At 40.0% G+C, this 20,100-nt stretch overlaps 1 protein-coding gene across 5 annotated transcripts in view; it reads left to right on the top strand.

Annotated features, from left to right (window-relative positions):
* Positions 1-20,100, top strand: part of ttc28 (tetratricopeptide repeat domain 28) — a 705,429-nt gene that overhangs the window by 554,567 nt on the left and 130,762 nt on the right. For all 5 annotated transcript variants that reach the window (XM_048556329.2, XM_048556332.2, XM_048556331.2 and 2 more), the window contains one exon: positions 3,343-3,505. In XM_048556329.2, coding sequence (XP_048412286.1) covers positions 3,343-3,505 — 163 coding nt within the window. The remainder of the gene's footprint in view (positions 1-3,342; positions 3,506-20,100) is intronic.

Consider the following 20,100-nt stretch of genomic DNA (forward strand, 5'->3'; position numbering starts at 1 on the left):
CCTTTGCTTTTCCTCTGCTGATCTGGGTTCTCCTGTTGTTGAGAATGAGTATATTTCTGGAAACCCCTCCTCCTGTTCGATGTTTACTCCCATTCACAGCTGGATGTGGCAGGTCTGTAGAATCTAGTATTGATCCATTGGTCATGGAATTCACATAACCGTTATTTGCTACTTCTACTGTTCGGCATGCAAGTAATTCTGTATTGTAATCATACATTAACAGTTTTTGTGTGCGTAGTGTTGCTTCTGACATGTTCACCTGCAATCTTCAGAGAACCAGATTTGATCACTCGGCTTGATTGTGGATGGGTAGTGTGAGTGATATGTCAGACTATGAGGTTACAGATGGTAATTAAATAGAAATGTGCTTTGTGACTAGTAGCACATGATGTATCACAAATGCCTCGTTTTAAGTTTTTATATCTGTTTGAAGCCTGTCCTGTTGAGCACGGTCGCAAAACTCTTTCACCCAGAAGGTGGTGGGGGTTGGGATGCATTGCAATGGGAGAATTGCTGAGCTGGGAAACCTCACAACCTTTAAATACTTTAATGAGCACTTGAAGTGTCATTATATTCAAGGCTAAGGGCTAGCTTGGGAAAATGGGACTGGGAGGGAGGATAGTAATACAGACTTGACAGGCCAAAAAGCCCCTTCTGTTCTGTATGATTCTATGATAAGGTCATAAAGCACAAAGAAAGGCATTCTCTGTGTGAAGACAGTACTGTGTGGTGGTCACAGAGCTGTCATATCTGCGACAGATAAATTGGTGAGAACAAGATCAAGTAGGATTTTTCAATGAAGTTGGTTACGTCATCACCTGCCACAGACCCAGTTGAACAGTTGTCCTTGAGGACTTAGCAAGCTTAGTCAGTGATGGTGCTACTGAGCTACTTTTGGTGATTAGCATAGAAGTCCTCCACCCAGAGAACATTCTGTGCACTTGCCACTGCCAGCACTTCTTCCAAGTGGTATTCAACATGAAGGAGTACTGCTTCCTCACCTGAAAGGAGTTTGATAAGTGGAGATGATCAGTACGTTTTCTTGTTTGGCCTGGTGCCATGAGACTTCATGGATCCAAAGTCAGTAGTCAGAATTCATAGGACAACCCTCTTTTGAATGTGCCACTGTGCTGCCAACTTTGATGTTTCTGGCCTGCCAGCTGGACAGGACATGTCGAGTGATTGTGATTGTGATGGTGGTGCCTGGGATATTGTCTGTTAGCCATGGTTCTTTGAGCATGATGGTGACAGGTTTTTGCTTGATTAACCTGTGGGACAATTGTCCCAATTTTTGTAGAAGCCCCCAAATTTTGCTAAGAAGCATTAGGCAAGGTCCATGGGTGATGCGTCTGGTGTCTAGGTCGATATCAGGTGTTCTTTCCAGTTTCATTCATTGCTTTAGATGGTTTGTGACAATGCTTTTGCTTCAAGAGGTTATTTTGTCCTGCTTCCTTTGAAGAGAGGTTGAACAAGATGTTGTGAGCTACCTGTAAGAAAGTAAACAGCTTGTGAGGCCTTATGGTTTTTAAAGTTGGAACAATGGAAGAAGCCTGTTTGGATGTGGTCAGCTCTCTCAGACTAGGCTTTTTTTTTAAAAGGTTCAGATTTAAGCATCTGCTGCTGTGGACTTGAAGAAGTCAAAGCTATCTTTTCCCTCTCTTCATTACAGCTAGAATCTGGGGTTTTTTTCTCTGCTGCTGGGTTACCAGTGAGACATTTTATTTTTCTGAATTTGCCTTTTTGCCAAGGGGTATGGTTATGGAATGTTACTATATTTGGTTAAGTTTTCCACTAGAATTGTTATTCTCAATTCCTCTTTCTTTGATAGTATTCAAACTACAGTGTTTAAATAAATTGTGCTTGGCTTCACATTGAATAGCTTGACTAGTTACATTGCATCTAGAACATGACACTTTACATTTCCTTTTAAAATAAGAAAAACCTGCGGTTTAGGATACCTTAAAATTTTGAAGAGGTCTGGTTCATAACAAATTTGATATGACGAAGTGGCTTGCTGGGTCATTTCAGAGGCCATTTAAGAATCAATTACATTGCCGAGTGTCTGGAGTTTGATGTGGACTAGTCCAGGTTGAAAACAACAGACTTCTTACCCTAAAAAACATGTGTGAAGCAGATTTTTTTTTTGTTGTTTCAATTGGTAATTATTACATAGCCATCAGTACACTAGCCTTTAATTTCACCATCGGCCGTAGTGGGTTTCAAGGACCCCAGAAGATGATCCTGGTCCTGAGTGGCTTGACATTCAAAGGTCGCTTAAGAGTCCAACACATTTCTGTGGACCTGGAGTTTCGGGTGGACCAATCTAGGTAAAGACAGCAGATTTCCTTCCGTAAAGAGCATTGATGAACCAGAGGGTAGGTTTTTATGACAATCAAAGATAGTTTCATGGCATCCATCGCTGAACCAAACTTTCATTTCCTGATTTTCTTTATTGAATTCATCAGCTCTCATGGCATTTGAACCTGTGGTCCCAGACCATTAATCTGTGCTTCTCGATTATTGGTCCATTGGCATTGCTGCTAAGCTACTGGCTCCTCCATAATCATCACTGAAGCACTGATTTAGTTGACCTCCAGTAATTGATCATGCTCCTTGTCGGAGAATCAGCTTTTTCTGCCCAGTTCTCAATAATTCACCAAACCAATTGCTATCTGAACTGGATAGTTCAGTTTAAAACCAAATGAAACAGCTTGCCTTGTTATCAGGGATGTGGGCAAATTGAAAAATGCTACATGGACGTTTGGGGCAATTAATGCTAAATGGACATCCTTATTAAAAGAGATAACCAGGTGTAGAGCTGGATGAACACAGCAGGCCAAGCAGCATCTAGATGCTTGCCCTGCTTTGTTCATCCAGCTCTCCGCCTTGTTATCTCGGATTCTCCAGCATCTGCAGTTCCTACTATCTCTAATCTTATTAAAAGAGACCACTTCTTAATGTTTTGATTTGATACAAGGAACAGGTTCTGATTTCAACATTCCTGTTTGGAAATAGTTTGATGATGAGGTACTTGTTTTGAAGGAGACAATATAGTGTTATTTGGTTTTTCTATACGTGGCTTGTCAATGAGGACTCTTTGAATAGATCAATGTGGGTGAAATAATGTTGTTCATTCAGATTTTGAAAAAGCATCAGTGTGGCCTCTTGTCTAAAATAAAATTGTAAATGTGACCAAAACGTTTTCAGGTTTTCCTTGATATTGGTGCATGTCCACAAAAATTTAACGGGAGAAGTCTGGGACTGCATGCCACTGTAATTATTAATGGCAGCTTTCTGATCCCCAGAGTAATGCCGCACATGTCATCCTATCTCCTCTTGCAGGCATATTAAAGTTTCATGAATGCTATTTGGGTGATGGCCTGGCAGAAAACAATGATTTGAATGAGACAAGCAGCATCAACATGCAGGCTTCCAGTTTCTCTACCCTCGAACAGTACGTGACCAATGTTCGAGAAGCTCTCGGTGTTGACTCCTACTATACCAGGTAACGTTTTCTTTTCTTTTGAGGGTAATTATTGATTTTGACATCCTTTCTGTGCTTAAGATGTCATTCTCACTGTGCTTCTTTCAGAGACAGATTGAAAGGCAGTCATAAAGCGCTTTGTTACGGACTGAGATTATGTTTGAGATCATTAAAATTTGCGAGTGACAGCCCTTTGCAGTTACCATTGTAATGCATCAAAACACTCGCACTTGTTTCACTCTTTACACTTTGCTGTCATTTGTTATGGTTTGTTTGAGCTTCTTGTTCATGAAGCATTAAATATTAAAGTGCAATAAAAGCAGAAGTGTGGAGGAGCAAATCTGTTCATTTATCCATCTCATCCTGCAGTACAAGCCCATAAACAGTACCAATATTACTGGGTTTCCCTATTCCTCTTCCTACATTTTTCCAAGAACATTCCTTCACTGAGTTGAAATATGATTTTTTAAGCTAGAGTTATACAGAACAGAAACAAACTCTTTGGTCCAACTCATCCGCACCAACCAGATACCCAAATCTCATGGAATCACAATCCCCATAGTGTGGAAACAGGCCATTCAGCCCAACATTTACACACCGTCCTATGAAGAGCATCCCTCCCCTAATTTCCTGTGTCTAATCCACCTTTCCTAAACATCGCTATACAATATGGGTAATTTGGTATGGCCAATCCACCTAGCCTGCACATCTTTGGGAGGAAACTGGAGCACCCAAAGGAAACCCACAGAGACACAGGGAGAATGTGCAAACTCCACACAGACAGTCGCCTGGAGCTGGACTCGAACCCAGGTCCCTGGCGCTCCAAGGTAGCAGTGCTAACCACTGAGCCACCGTGCCGCCTGTCTGAGCTAATCCCAGTGCCAGTATTTGGCCCATATCCCATTGAACCCTTTCTAGTCATACACCCATTCAGACACCTTTTAAATGTTGTAATTGTACCCACCTCCATCATTTTCTCTGGCTGCTCATTACGTACGTGCATTGCCCTCTGCATGAAAAAATAACCCCTTGGGTTCTGGTTAAATCTTTCCCCTTTCACCTTAACAATCTGTGCTGTCTCCTTTTGGACTCCTCCACCTTAGGAAAATGACCTTGGCTGTTCACCCTATCTGTGCCGCGCATGATTTTATAAACCTCTATAAGGTCACCCTTCACCCTCTGGCGCTCAAGGGAACGTAGTCTCAGCCTATTAAGCCTCTCCCTATATCTCACACCTTCCAGTCCTAGCAACATCTTCGTAAATCTTTTTTGCACCCTCTCAAATTTAACAACATCCTTCCTATAGAAGAGTGACCAGAATTGTACGCAGTATTCCAGAAGTGGCCTCACCAATGTTCTGTACAGCCGCAACATGACATCCCAACTCCTGTACTCAAGTGTTCTGACCAATGAAGGCAAGCATGGCAAATCAGACAAACAAGATATATTGTGATTGAAAAGACTAAAGGTAGAGTTAATGATTTCCAGTTTTCCGAGAAATGATTAAATTCTAAAATATAATCTGAAATATAACTCTTAACTCTTCTGAAATAAAACCAAAGTTTAATGTACTTAACAAGAGGGAGATTAGAGGGAGCAGATTTCGGACTGAGTTGAGAAGGAACTTCTTCACTCAGAGGATTGTTAATCTTTGGAATTCCTTGCCCAGTGAAGTAGTTGACGCTACGTCAGTAAACATTTTTAAAGCTAATGTAGATTTTTTTTGAACAATAAAGGAACTAAGGGATAAGGTGAGAGGGTAAGTGGATCTGAGTCCACGATAAGATCAGCCATGATCTTATTGAATGGCGGAGCAGGCTCGAGGGGCTGGAGGGCCTACTCCTGCTCCTAGTTCTTATGTTCTTAACCACCATAAACTAATGGACTCTGTAAAATAAAACACAATTTTTTCCTTTCAGTCACAACAAAAAATAAGTTGCTCAAAGATATTGTGTAAATTAATAACTCATTAAAGCCCATTGTAAACAAATAATGTTAATATCTTATGATTTCTATTTGTATAGCTTGGGATTGTTTTGGTATAGCTGCAACTTCCTTATCTGAGAGCATCCAGCCACCCAGCCAGCCCACTTACCAAGTATTCCCATTTTTCTATGTTTCCATTCCTGTTTAGCCTGATATGCTCTCAATCCATCTTTGCTGAATTCCCTTGGTTCATGAACTTAGCCAAGAATCCTCAATATTTCTGTCATATCTGCTAAATCTAAGTGTATTGTGTTCTAGATGTTCACCCTTGTCTGCTTCTCCACGCTTTTTCCAGACAACCAATTTTTTATTATCACCAAAGCCCAAATATGTTGCAAGATGGCCCAACCTATCTTCTGGCTTAACCAATTATGTCTGAATCAGAAGTTCATGGGTACAGTCCCACTCCACTAATTTGAGCATTTGATAATGGCAAATCAATTCAGTACATAGGAGTAGAAGTAGACCAATCAATCCCTCAGGGATACCATGGTTAATCTGTTGCCTTACTCCATATAACTGCTTTTGGCCTGTATCCCTGAAAACATTTGCTTAACAAAATTATCCATATCAGATTTAAATTTAACAACTGATCCTGCATCCACTGTCCTTTGTAGAAGAGAACTTCCAAACTTTTACCACCCTTTGTGTGTCAGAGAACTTCCTAATGTCTCTCCTGAACAGTCTGTCCCTAATTCTCAAATAATGCCCCCTCGTTCTAGAATCCCCAACCAGTAGACATGGGTTAGCTTTATCTACCCTGTTTTTTTTTTCTGTTAATAACTAGAAGACTTCAATCAGATCACCACTTAACCTTCTAAATTCTAGAGACAGCTGTTCTAATTTGTATAGTGTCTCCTTATAACTTAACCCCTGAAGTCCAGTTATTATTCTTGTATACCTATGGTGTACTCCTTTCAAGGCCAACATATCCTTCCTAAGATGTGGTGTATAACTCCAGTCCCACCAGCCCTGAAACAAAATTCATGTCTCGGAACCTTCCTCTCTAAATTAATCTTCTTTCAAAGATTCTGTATTTTTTATTCCCTTAACCAATCTTTACTCGATTCACTAAGCAGTTTTTGTCAATTGCTTTGTGATAATTTTCTGCATAGAAAGGCTATATAAATACAAGTTGTTATGGTAATTATTGTTTGGAGTATTACACTACATTGGGGGAATGCACTGGAAAACATGTCTGCTATTCCTGGAGTTACCATAAAGTTAAAGTTAAGATTTTTAAAAGAATGCAAAAGTTCCACAGTTTATCTTGCTTGCACGCCCATGATGTTTGAAGACATTGACCAAGTTTTTGTAGTTAATCAAAATTAATATTTATTACAACAAGTAAACAGTAGCTACAGATAAACATTTATGAACCATTGCCATATACCACTACAAATTAAAACTCTGATCCCTTTATAAACTCTCCCATGTTATGGACCAGACCGAACACCGTCAAGATATTCATAAAATAATCTAGACCCAACTTTTGATTATTTAAAAGACAGAGCTCAGAAGAGCCAGGAGGAGACATGAGAAGTTGTTGGCGGATAGGATCAGGGTAAACCCTAAGGCTTTCTATAGGTATTTAAGGAATAAAACAATGACGAGAGTAAGATTTGGACCAATCAAGGATAGTAGTGGGAAGTTGTGTATGGAGCCAGAGGAGATAGGGGAAGCACTAAATGAATATTTTTCGACAGTATTCACTCTAGAAAATGACAATGTTGTTGAGGAAAATACTGAGATATGGGCTACTAGACTAGGTGGGATTGAGGTTCACAAGGAAGAGGTATTAGAAATCCTACAGAGTGTGAAGATAGATAAGTCCCCTGGGCCGGATGGGATTTATCCTAGGATCCTCTGGGAAGCCAGGGACGAGATTGCTGAGCCTTTGGCATTGATCTTTAACTCATCATTGTCTACAGGAATAGTGCCAGATGACTGGATGATAGCAAATGTGGTTCCCCTGTTCAAGAAGAATCAAGCTCCGGAACCAAGAGGTTATGCTGCAGCTGTACAAAACTCTGATGCAACCGCATTTGGAGTATTGCATACATATCTGGTCACTGCATTATAAGAAGGATATGGAAGCTTTGGAAAGCGTGCAGAGGAGATTTACTAGGATGTTGCCTGGTATGGAGGGAAGGTGTTACAAGGAAAGGCTGAGGGACTTGAGGCTGTTTTCGTTAGCGAGAAGAAGGTTGAGAGGTGACTTAATTGAGACAAATAAAATAATCAGAGGGTTAGATAGGTGGTTAGGGAGAGCCTTTTTCCTAGGATGGTGACGGCAAGCACGAGGGGGCATAGCTTTAAATTGAGGGGTGAAAGATATAGGACAGATGTCAGGTAGTTTCTTTACTCAGAGTAGTAAGGGAATGGAACGCTTTGCCTGCAACGATAGTAGATTCGCCAACTTTAGGTACATTTAAGTCGTCATTGGACAAGCATATGGACGTACATGGAATAGTGTAGATTAGATGGGCTTCAGATTGGTATGACAGGTCGGCACGACATCGAGGGCCAAAGGGCTTGTACTGTGCTGTAATGTTCAATGTTCTATGTAAATGTGAGGTGCTGCATTCCAGATGCAATTCAATTGGTCAAACTACCAGATATGAAGTAAAACATACTACATTCACGTCTTCAAGTTAAAATAGAACAAAATAAAGAATAAAAGAAATGCATTGGCTAAGCTGTAACTCTAGTGGAAAACTTAACAAAATAATAGATTAGTTAGCTACTAAACAGCAACTATTCCAATATAGCAATATTCCATAAACACACACTTGGCAAAAGGCAAATTCAGAGCAAAGATTGTTTCACGTGCAACACTGGCAGCCTAAGACAAAAAGCATCAAGAGAACAAAAGCATTAAGATAACACTGAGAAAGTACAGCAGGGAGAGATTACTGTAGCAACAGACCCAACAACAACTGCTACTCAAAAAACTCAGAAACGAAGAATCCTGGTTCTTCAGGAGCTTGACCACACCCATTCATACTACTTCTATTGTTCTATCTTTTAAAAAAGAACCAAGGCCTCACAAACTTTTTACTTCATGAGTTTTTAGTAAATATCTCAACATGGACGTCTTAAAACCTTTCTCTTAAAAAAAAGGACAACATGTACCCCTTAAAGCCACAATATTGTCACAACCATGTATCTACAGACACAGGCAGGCAACAAACATGGGTGTTGTGGACAGAAGGAATAACTGGGAAGGCTGTTCAGCGGATCCTGTTCACAGGGTTGCTAAGATTCTGCACTGGTCAGAATGCTGCCTCAGTCTTCCTTCCCTCCAGGCTTTTATTGGTTTGCCAGAAGTGCTGGGTGGCTGATTAAAAAAGTTTCTAATTTATCAATTAAAAGTCACAGCCTGCAATAATTGTTGAAGGAAAGATAAACGAACTTTCCTCAGCCCTAAAGTGGCTTTTATCGCAGAGAACAGAGAGACCTTCTAAGCTGAAGGCTCCTGTATATTTCGCAGCCCCAAACTGTTCATCCACCTTAGAAACAAGCACGTTGTTGCTGGAAACAGGACCTTTGTTTGACATGTTGCAAAAATGGTAAATAGGGACTATTCAATTGTAACAGCAAAGTGACATGGATGCTGGAAATCTGAAATAGAAAATGGACAATGCTGGAGAAACTCAGCAGGCCTGGCAGCATCTATGGAGAGAGAAATAGAATTAACATTTCAAGCCCAGTATAAATCATTTTCAGAATTGAAAGCTCATATTGACCTATCGACTTTTAACTTTCATCTTGTCATATGAGACTTCTTATGGACTAAACTGTTTTTTAAAAAGAAGAAACATGAACCTAAAATGGCTGCAATAGTGACCTGAGTGACTACACCCAAGGGACCAATATATTGACATCAAAACTGTACAACTGAGTCAGCATCGAGGAATTCAGACGTGTGTGATAATTTCTTACTTTGGGAGATGGCAGGCTCACCAGCCAGTCAGCTAGCCTGGAAAGACAATGAATTAGACCCAGGAGTGCATGCTACGGTATCATGAACAGCATTTGAGCAGCAGAGCAGAGTAAAGGAAAATTGGATTAGTAGACCGTAATTGGAAGACTCATTCTCTCTCTTGCTCTCTTTCTCTCTCTCTCTCTCTCTCTCTCCTCCACCCCCCCCCCCCCACCACCCCTCTATCTATCTCTGTCTGCTGCTGCTGAGGATGTAAGTCAACAATTAAACAGCTGTGCTCAGAGTTTAATAATTTAACAGCTCATGGACTGTCAGCGCATTTTTAAAAATCTATGTAACGTTTATTCATCCTGTCTGTACCAGATACACTCCCTTTATGGTTGTGTGTGTCAACACCACAGTTTTCTTATTGTTTTCTCAGGGTTAGTAGGTGTTAAGGTTCCACTTTCACTCCTGAAAGCCTGGATAATTGGCTGTTTTATTTTCTCGGAAACTAAAGCTTAATTAAAGTATGATATCCTCATGTTAAAAAGAAATAAAAATACTTGGTGTGACCAACTAAGAGGGGTTTAAAATGAGGGGATTTCCCCATTCACACCTGGATGTTATAGATAATAGTGCCACAAATTCAATGATATCACCTGGGTGGTCAGAGTCACTGAACGCATCTTTGAAGGATATTTCCCATACATTGCTTCATCAGGCTCCAATGCTGTTTCATGTACCTGGTCCTATCGCTCATCCAGCACAGTTTTTGGCACTCAGGACTCAGGACTAACTTTCAGATACCCCAGCTGAGCTCCACACACCTTTCGGTGACATCAGCTTCACAGCTCACTGCATCCACGTGTACTGACCATTCAGTTGTTGCACATCACCCAAACACAATGCAACATATCAAGCATCTTCATGTCTGTGTCTCAAGCAGGAGGAAGTGGCCCATAACTGCTGGAAATGAAGTAAAACTGATGCAGTTGAGGATGCCTGCATCTCCTGAGATGGTTCTGTGCAACATGGGCCAGTTGCAACAGAACCAATGGCATTTGGCATCACACAGAACATTGTGTATAAAGCTATGTGCTTTTTCCAAACTGCAAACTCACCCTTATCCTGCTATCCCGTATACTGTGCAAGCTGCTAATGATGTGACCACAGATCTCTTGGGTTCTGTGACCCCACCTCCACCCCCAGCCAGCTTCTCTTGCCCAACCTTTTTCATTATGGTTTCCGTGCTCAGGCACCCAAGAGCTATTACTTGTCCAGCTATAATAGTGCCCATAAGAAGGAGAGATTGACACTGTAGTTCTGAAGAAGATACCCTTTGCGTAATCTGACAGTTATGATCACCAGGCACTGCATGTAACCAAGGGGCTTGTATAGAATCATGGTCTACCTGTGGTGAACCATCAAGTACAAATAAAGTTCAATCAGGTCAGGTTGAAAACAGGGCTTGTGTGCTGCCATCAGAAGGTGAGATCACAGGAAGTTCTACTGCAGAGATTCTGATGTAGACTTCAGTGAGGCAATTTAAAGAGGAATGCTGATAAGGACATGCTTTGAGATGCTGAATGATTTGATTGACTTCCTGTTATTGTGAACGAGCATGGATGAGTTACGTTCCAATTTAGTACAAGGTATAATGCATGTTATTTTCTTAGGCCCATGATCATTGCTGTTGTATTCTCCGCGTAGCAGTTAGGGATAGGAAACATGGATAAGCTTTGCTTCCCTAGCTCAGAGATGCTATAACTGGATGTAGTGTACCAAGTGCTGCTCTGTCTAACATTGGCAAATTCAGCAGAAATAAGTAATTGAATCTGGGATTTTCTGTTTTGTTTAATGCTACAACAGATCATGCTATTATTCATTGGGTTTCCTGGGAAACTGATGCCACTTTTCAAAAATGTTAAAACATTGTAGTGTGATGACTCATAAGTGGAGATGGATCCAACTCATACTGTTTCAAATCAACAACTCAGGTGAATGGCAATAAATTCATTTCCCACATTTCTGGCAAAACTACAACTTCTCCAGGCTATCAACACCCATGCCCAAAATATTAAGTTTTTAATGCTATCCCAAACTGCTTCTGACTGCTCAATTCAATGCAAAGTCTCTCACTGATAATCTTTTAAAACTCCTTAGTTTCTTGTTCTGAAATCTTTCTGCAGTAAAGCATTGCTAGTTGCAGACATGCTGTTATATGATAGACTGCTGAGGGAGTGGAGAGTGAGTTAGGAGTGGGGAGATTGCACTGACCAGCACAGAATGTATGTGGAATGCAGCAATTTCATTGTTCCTCAGGTATTAATCTGTTGCCAAAACTCTCAGTCAAAGTTCAAAGAAATAAATTTTGCGTCCACGTGCGGTTTGCCTCCCAGACATCTTAACCTACTCCTGTATTCCTATCTTGTTAGCTGTGATTGTCAGGAGACTAATAAAACAAAATTACAAAGTTCTGCTGTGTTTCAATTCAAGTTATGTACCAATGTTTCGTAATTTCCAGCAACTGGCCACGAGCTGAACAGAATTAGAGATTGCTGCAAGACTTTTTAGATTTAGGTTTTTGGTGTTGAAGGTGATCAAAAATTTGTTTAACGGACAAAGCACAAACTTGGTCATATTGAAATTTCACTTATTATTCTGTTGTATTGACCATAGCTGTTTTTAATAAATCGCTTTGAAATTATGGAGATCATCTTCCATTGATCTTAATTGTTTAGCCTCTAACGTTGTAGTTGGTTAAATATGAAAAACCCAAATTTGATGCAGTGAAGCTGAACAGTGAAATAATGTGCAGCACTGATGTAGTGCTTGAGATAATCAGAATTCCAATTTTAAAATTCTCTTTCATGGATACTGTGTCACACCACCTACTTAATAAGCTTCACATGGCTATAACATGAGGATGCCCAGTACTCATTCTTTCAAATCCGCAAGTAAATAACAAAATTGCAATGAACTTTGTTACTGCCTGTAAATTAATGGAATGGAAGGGTGTAGTAAACTGAGTGCTTGTTGAATGGAGATGTGGTGATAGCTAATTATTCACTGATTTTTGATTCTAAGTAAATGGCTTTTTCACCAGGTAGGGATTTATTAGAAGCTTAATGGTCATTAAATGGAAGTAACGGGTGGGGTCTAATCGGGATAAAGTGCACTGAATGGAACAATTCAGCGTTGTGAGTGTTCTTTGAATGGGAATTTGATGGGAGTTGAATATTTGACAACGTAGTACTCTTTCAGTGTCAGATTGTGTTCAAATCCTGCCGTGGAACTTGATATAACAACACTGCGACTTGAGTGAGTGGTACAACCAGTGAGTGACACAGCTCATGTAACCTGAGGATAAATTGGGCATCAGTCTTATAGGAATATAGAAGAGGAGTGGACTTTTCAAATTCTTGAGTGTGTTCATCTCTTCTCTTATGTTAAAGTTGACTTATCCTTAACTCTATTGACTCACCTTTGGTCCACATGCATTCATATATTCATCTGAAAAAAACCTTGTCAATCTGAGTAATTTAAAGTAAAAAGGGCTCTCACCCCAGCTTTTTGGAGGAGTGCCAGATTTATACTGCCCTTTGTTTGACAGTGTTTTCAGATTTTAGTCCTGAATGACTGTGCTCTACTTTTATGATTACATCCCTTCATTCTGATTCCCTTACTGTGTCTTTTTAAACAATTAGATCATCCCCCGCGCCCCCCCCAACCTCTAAATTCAATGGAAAACAAGCCAAATTAATTTCCACCTACAATCATCATTTAACCTTTTAAGCCATGATATTAGTCTGGTGAATCTGTGCTGTGCTCCTTCCAAGTCCAGTATATCATTCCTCAGGTTAAATGCCTAAGACTGAATGCACTACTCAGATGGAGTCTGAGAGTGATGCTCTGAGGCACAGTTTCCATTCCATTGTATTCTAGGTCCCACGAGATAGAGGCCAACATTCCATTAACCTTTTTGATTACAATTTGTACCTGTGCATCTAGTTTTTAATGATTTGTATACCTGGACACACAGACCTATTTGTTCCTCAACAGTTCTCAGTCCCTAGCCACTAAGAATGCTGTAAATTCTCAGGACGCTGTGTTCAATTCTGATGGAAGCTGAACGTTCATTCAGTGGTTTCTGATCCAAGTTGAGCAGTCACTAACTAAAAGTTCTATTGGAAGCAAAGCACTTTGAGTAAGGGCCAAAGAGAAACTAAATACTCCCTAAATGAGTGTTTGATAGAAACTAGGTACCCCCCAAGTGAGGATCTGGGGGAAGATGAGCACCTGTTAAAATATGTACCAAAGTAATGAAGCGCACAATCTGAAAAATGGAATGGAGGACAAAATACATTGCTTGCTCAATATCTTTGAGCTTGACATGTTCAAGGGTAAGTGTGCAAATTCGATGTAGAAAACCTTCATTTGTGTGCAAAATAGCTGTGTGTATCAGACTTAAATCACATAAATTATAGGAGTGGACAGGTTTATTACTCATGGTCCCAGGGCAGGAGGAGGATGAAATTAAGTCTAAATCTTCAATACAGGTTTAAAGTATAGGGTAAGCTGTGGGCTAAAATGCTTTTTTTCTTATTCCTGATTTCCTTTTTTTCATATTAGGACTCCAGTGTATCTCTCAAGATATTGTTCATAAAAATAATGGTCTGTTTTGCAATACTAAAATTGATATACCAAATAACATGCAATGTATCTATACTAAGGTAGAGATGTGTTTAAGAGGCCGTTCCTTTTAAAACCATCCAGTCTAATTATTACAGATTCTGAAGCAAATTGCTGGTGGTGACAGAGGTTTGGTGATTGATAGGCATCTAAGTTTTCAGCTTCAGATTAGATTCTTGGCCATTTGAGAGGTGTCAAAACATGGCCAACACATGTTTGTCAGTATTATTGTTTGCTGGTCATCAACGTTAGTTTATTGCAATGATGTGTTTTTGTATTATTTCAAGCTGCAACCTGCCTATGCATGAAAGATTGTCAGGCCATAAGTGTTCACCTCTGACTGAATGTCAGTCTACTTGAATTTGCCAGCATTTATGCAAAGTATACATTTCTTAACCACTTCAATTCAATTTTCAACACCTTCAGTCAAGGAACAAGGGATTTTTGGATTACTTTGAAGTACAAGATGAACAGTTTTTTGCCAGATTTGTAGGAGTGAAACCTATTCTAATGGCAGTGCAATCTTGCAACCTGTTTGGGTTCTCAGGTACAGCTTAACATGCAGAACATACAGGTTTCATTGTACTGAAAGTGTTGACACTTGATAAGTGGAAGATCATACTCTTCCTTCAGATAAGTCAAGCCAACAAATTATAAAGTACTGAATACACAACTTTTTTGAATATTAACTGACAGCTATGTTGTGTTTATTGACTCAATATGGACTCAATAAGAATCGGGGGAAAACTCTCACTGGTTGGAGTCAGACCTGGCATGAATGAAATTGGTCATGGTTGTTGGAGGTCAATTATCTCATCTGCAGGGTATTTCTGCAGAAGATCCTCAGGGTGGTGTCCTAGGCCCAACTATCTTCAACTGCTTCATCAATGTCCTTTCCTCCATCACAAAGTCAGAAGTGGTGACGTTCTCTGATTACGCAATGTTCAGCACCAGTCATGACTCATAAGATACTGAAGCAGTCCATGTTCAAATGCAACAAGACCTGGACAATATTCAGGCTTGGGCTGCAGAGTGACAAGTAACATTCACGTCACTTAAATGCCAGGCAATATCTTCAATAAGAGACAATCTAACCACTGACCCCCTACATTGAATGGCATTACCATGACTGAATCCCCCACAATTTACAGGCTGTGAGTTACTATTGACCAGAAAATCAACTGGACTTGCCACATAAACATAATGGCTACAAGAGCATGTCAGAGCTAGGAATAATGCAGCGAGTAAATCACCTCCTACTCCCCACACTCTGTCCACCATCTGCAAGTCAAGAGTGTGATTGAAATATTCCCCACTTGCCTGAATGAGTAGAGCTTCACAAAAGCTCAAGAAGCTTGACGCTATCCAGGGCAAAGCAGCCTGTTTGCTTGCTTACTGTTTACAAGATGCAATGCAGCAATTTGCCAAAGATCCTGAGGCAGTACTTTCCAAATCTGCAACCATTTCTATTTAGAAGGACAAGGGTAGCAGATATATGGGAACACCAGAACCTGCAAGTTCCTCTGTGAGCCACTCACCATCCTGACTTGGAAATATATCACTGTTCCTTCGCTATTGCTGGGTCAAATTCCTGGATTTCCATCCCTACAAGCATTGTGGGTGTACATATAGCAAACGGACTGCAATGGTTCAAGAAGGCAGCTCACGATCACCTTCTCAAGGGCAACTAGAGATCAGACCAGCCAGTGCTGCCCATCTCTCATGAGTGAATGTAAAGAAAACTTAGGTTCTATGGAAAGGAGTTCGGATGGGTAGGTCACACTGGCGGGCAGAGCGAGTCTTGGTTTGGACAATGAAGTATTGAATTATGGTAGAAATGTGATCAGGCTTGGCAATATTGTCAATATTTATTTGTACCAATTTTTAGAGTCCATTTTAGTGAAAATGTGGTCAGCTGCTAGTGGGTAAGTTTGTGGAATTGTGCTTCAACAGAAGATTGCATTTTCAAAAGAAGAGGAAACATTGTCCAAAAATAATTGTAGACATTTATAGTTGAAACCAGTTTACCACACTTTTGAAATCCTTCTAATGTGACAACCTCTCTAGTAGTCATTACGTAGTACAGAATGTGTGTATTGCTGAAAAAGGCACATTTAATCAAAGCTTTCCAGCAAAATTACCACTATAAGGGCAGACAGCTTACTTATCTGATAAGTGCAAGGCAAAAATTCAACAAAATGTCTTTTCTCAGCAGTTTCTCTTATCTCATGCATGCACATAATGTTTAGAAGTGCTCTGTAGTCATACAAGCAACTTCAACAAAAGAGTCTCGTGCACATTAATCAAATTAAGAGCCATTCTTAAAGTGAAGTTTTCACTTGAGGAAACTTTACCTTAATCATATGATATTAAATGATAATTTATTTATCTTGTTATTAAATGTGATAGAATTTAGAATATTTTCCCATCAGCAGTTGTAGCTAATGTTTTAAGAAAGTCACCATTTGTGAGCCTTTGTATGTTTGCCTTTTTTAAAAACTTGCTGCAAATCATACCTGACGCAGCTGCTCAGTTTAGCTCTTGAATAATAACTACCTTTTGATCATTATGGATCTTTTCAGTGCCTTCTTCTGTTGTCACATGCCTGATGGTTGCACACACAGCATCAATGTTCCAGTTTAACAACAGCTTCCTGTCATTCCATTCAAGTGGCCATTCTTGCATGTGAACTTAGCTGTCCAGGCCGGAGGCCGTGATAAGAACCATTGCGTAGTGACGAGGGTTAGAAATAACACAATTTTTATTGCCTGTCTTACATTCAGAATAGTGAGGTTAATTGTGGTGCTCCAGTAGCTGCAATGCTTGAGATTAGTTAATTCACTGCATATTATTACTCAAAAGCTTCTCCAACAAAACTCCTTCACTTGGCATGGCTAGAAGATACTGAATGATGTATTGTATTGATTGTCAGCATATTGGTACTATTACAAGTAAACTCTCTACATGCCAGTGCAGCAAAGGTGCACATTCCTTCAATGTCCTTTATATGGCAAACTGATTAGATCTGAGTACAGGTCACAACTGTCAATTACCAGTTTCTATGTAAACATTCACTGCAACTTTGTAGACCTGGCAATCTCCTTATGCCCATTGTTATAGCCAGAAATGTACACCACATCTGAAGGATTACCTTCAGATAAGATGCTCTTGTGCCTTAAACTCTCCGCCCCTGCAATATTCCCGAGTTCCATCGTGGGATTCAGTTTCGCTCAGTTGGGTAGATGGCTGGTGTTTGGTGCAGAGTGATGCCAATATTGTGGGCTCAATTCCTGCACTGGCTGGGGACCCTCATTCTCAACCTCATCGTCACCTGAGATGTGGTGACCCTCAGGTTAAAGCACCACCACTTGTCTGTTTCTAATGAGAGAGCAGCCCTATGGTCTGGTAAGACAATAGCGACTTTAGCTTTCGCCTCGTCCATCACTGTGAATGTCACCTTTTCATGTCCCAGAAGTCAACTTCCAACTTCTTTGAATGAAAAGTTCAATTTCGTCGTAAATTAGAGAAACTTTGTGTGTTATTCCCCTCCTGGGTGTGAATAACATTTAGGATTTCTCGTAGCCAATTCACATGGGATCCCTTTCACAGAAGAGTAGATTTATGCTTGTAATTTTGGCTGGCTTTCAGGCCACACAAATGAAAAGCCTATTTGATCTGGTTCAGTGATTGTACCTACCTGCTGTACAGCTCTGACTCAAAGGTCAAATATGTGTGCTGTTAGAAAAGGGCTGTGGACAGACAATAACATAAACATCTAGCTTTCCTGCAGGTTGCCAGATCATTCGCTGCATGGAAAATTTGCAAGGTTTATGTTAGAAACCTTTAAAATTCAAGCACAGGACATATTGTACAGGCAGAATGCACACTTTTATCATCAAGAAACCTAAGTTTGTTGGAATCACGTGCCTCCTGCCTATGCGTGTGGCAAGCTATCAAAACTCAGATGGCTTGATCCGAATTCACACCCAGACCCATTCACTGATTATTCCTGTGTGCACTGATTCACATTGTCACCCTTGTTTTCAGGTCCCTTTGTGGCCTCTGCTGTTCTTATCTCTGTAACCTCCTCTGGTTCTGAAATAACCATCTTTCTTCTGGTATCTTCTGCGACCCTAATTTTAATTGCATTAATGGCTATGCCTTCAACAGCATAAGCCTTAAGTTCTGAGATTTCCTTCCTAATTCATATCTGTACCTCTTTTTCCTTTAAGACATCATTTAAAACCTCTTTCTATCCTAAAACATCCCTTTGGGGCTTAGTGTTACTTTTTGTTTGATAATCACAACTGTGATTGTGAGATCTTGAGATATTTGACTCACTAAAGTGCCACATAGCTGTTATTTTGAGATGATGTCAACACACCACTTGCTGCCATCTGCAAGTAGATTTGTACATAGAGAAACATGCACAGACAAGGCTTGTGTGAGTGCTTGTCTATGCAATACGCACTAGCCTATTCATTCCAATCCAATCCACTGTTTAACAACCATCACTCATGAAAAGTATTATAAAATAAATGCACAGCTATCTGGTGATGAATTTAGAGATTTAACTTCAATAGCACCACAATATACCTGAACTGCTGCCTCATTGAGAATATTTGGTGTTCAGAAAATAGTAAGAAATAACTTCAGCAATGGGCTGCACAGATCCTCAAGATTTCTCTACCATTCAGTGCTATTATGGCTGATATTCGAACACAACTTCATTTTCCATGCTTATCCTTTAATTCCCTGGTAATCTCAGTCTTGCATATATCTAACAACTGAATATCCACAACCCCTGTGGTAGAGAGTTTACTCGATTCACAAGATTCTTTGAAGAATGGCTGACAGCTTAGACATTCATTAGACTATTGAGACATCTGGGCCCCAGGGAAAATATTGCTTGATTGACGATTCTCACTCTCTAATGTCTTCTATCAATTGCACAACATTTAGTTATACAGATAAAAAGTTTGCAATGACTCAACAGTTTCTGTGTTTGATCTATAAGTGATTGGATGATTGAAACTTCTCTTGGTCTATTGTAAAAGTAAATTTTTTTTTAAGGAAGTGGCATGTTACAATTGAATGTCTTTTTTGGTCTGAAACCAATCAATTTCCACACCTGCAGGATGAAATTCCTGTCTTTATAGGCACTTTCTATCAAGACAGACATATCTTGATAATGACAATCCAAGTCAGAGTGGCAATAACTTCAAATTGTTTGTGGAATGTCACTGCTACCAACTCCTTCTCGGGGTCCTCCACATACAAGGAACGTACATCAGGATTACAGAATATAATCAGAGTCCTTGCATGGAATTGTAAGGGTTTTGATAACAAGAAATAAGCCAGATTTATATTTTTCTACAATGTTCCACTCCATTCTCAATCCCCTAGCCTATGTTTTACTTCACCTGGACCAGCAGGTTAGAGACATAACACACTGTCAACATTCTGCTGACAGTAGTTTGGGGCACCTGGTGAGGGATTGTCTCAACTGTTGAATTTCATTTTTTGTAGTGTTGAGTGAAAGCAACAGGCTACTAGTCACTAATTTTGCAAAATAACCAAAGTTAAAAGTTTTATTATTAAGGAATTATGGGGACCAGGTACATCTTCGCATTATTTGACAGCTCACACCTCTGCAGGAGTTCCTCAGGATAGTCTCCTAGACCCAACCATCCACTGTAAAGTCAGAAGTGGGGATATTCGTTGATGATTGCACAATGTTCAGCACCATTCACGACTCCTCAGATACTGAAGCAGCCCATGTTCACATTCAGTAAGATCTGGATAATATCCAGGCTTGGGCTGATAAGTGGCAAGTAGCAGTCATGCCACACAAATGCCAGGCTATGACCATAACCAATAAGAAGTAATGTAACTACCACCCCTTAACATTCAATGGCCTTAACATTATTTAATCCCCACCATCAACATTGTGGGGGTTAATATTGACTAGGCTCTCAACTGGACTTAACACAAATGTAATGATTACAAG

This window comes from Stegostoma tigrinum, chromosome 26 (assembly GCF_030684315.1).
Source record: "Stegostoma tigrinum isolate sSteTig4 chromosome 26, sSteTig4.hap1, whole genome shotgun sequence".
NCBI classification, from domain to species: domain Eukaryota; kingdom Metazoa; phylum Chordata; class Chondrichthyes; order Orectolobiformes; family Stegostomatidae; genus Stegostoma; species Stegostoma tigrinum.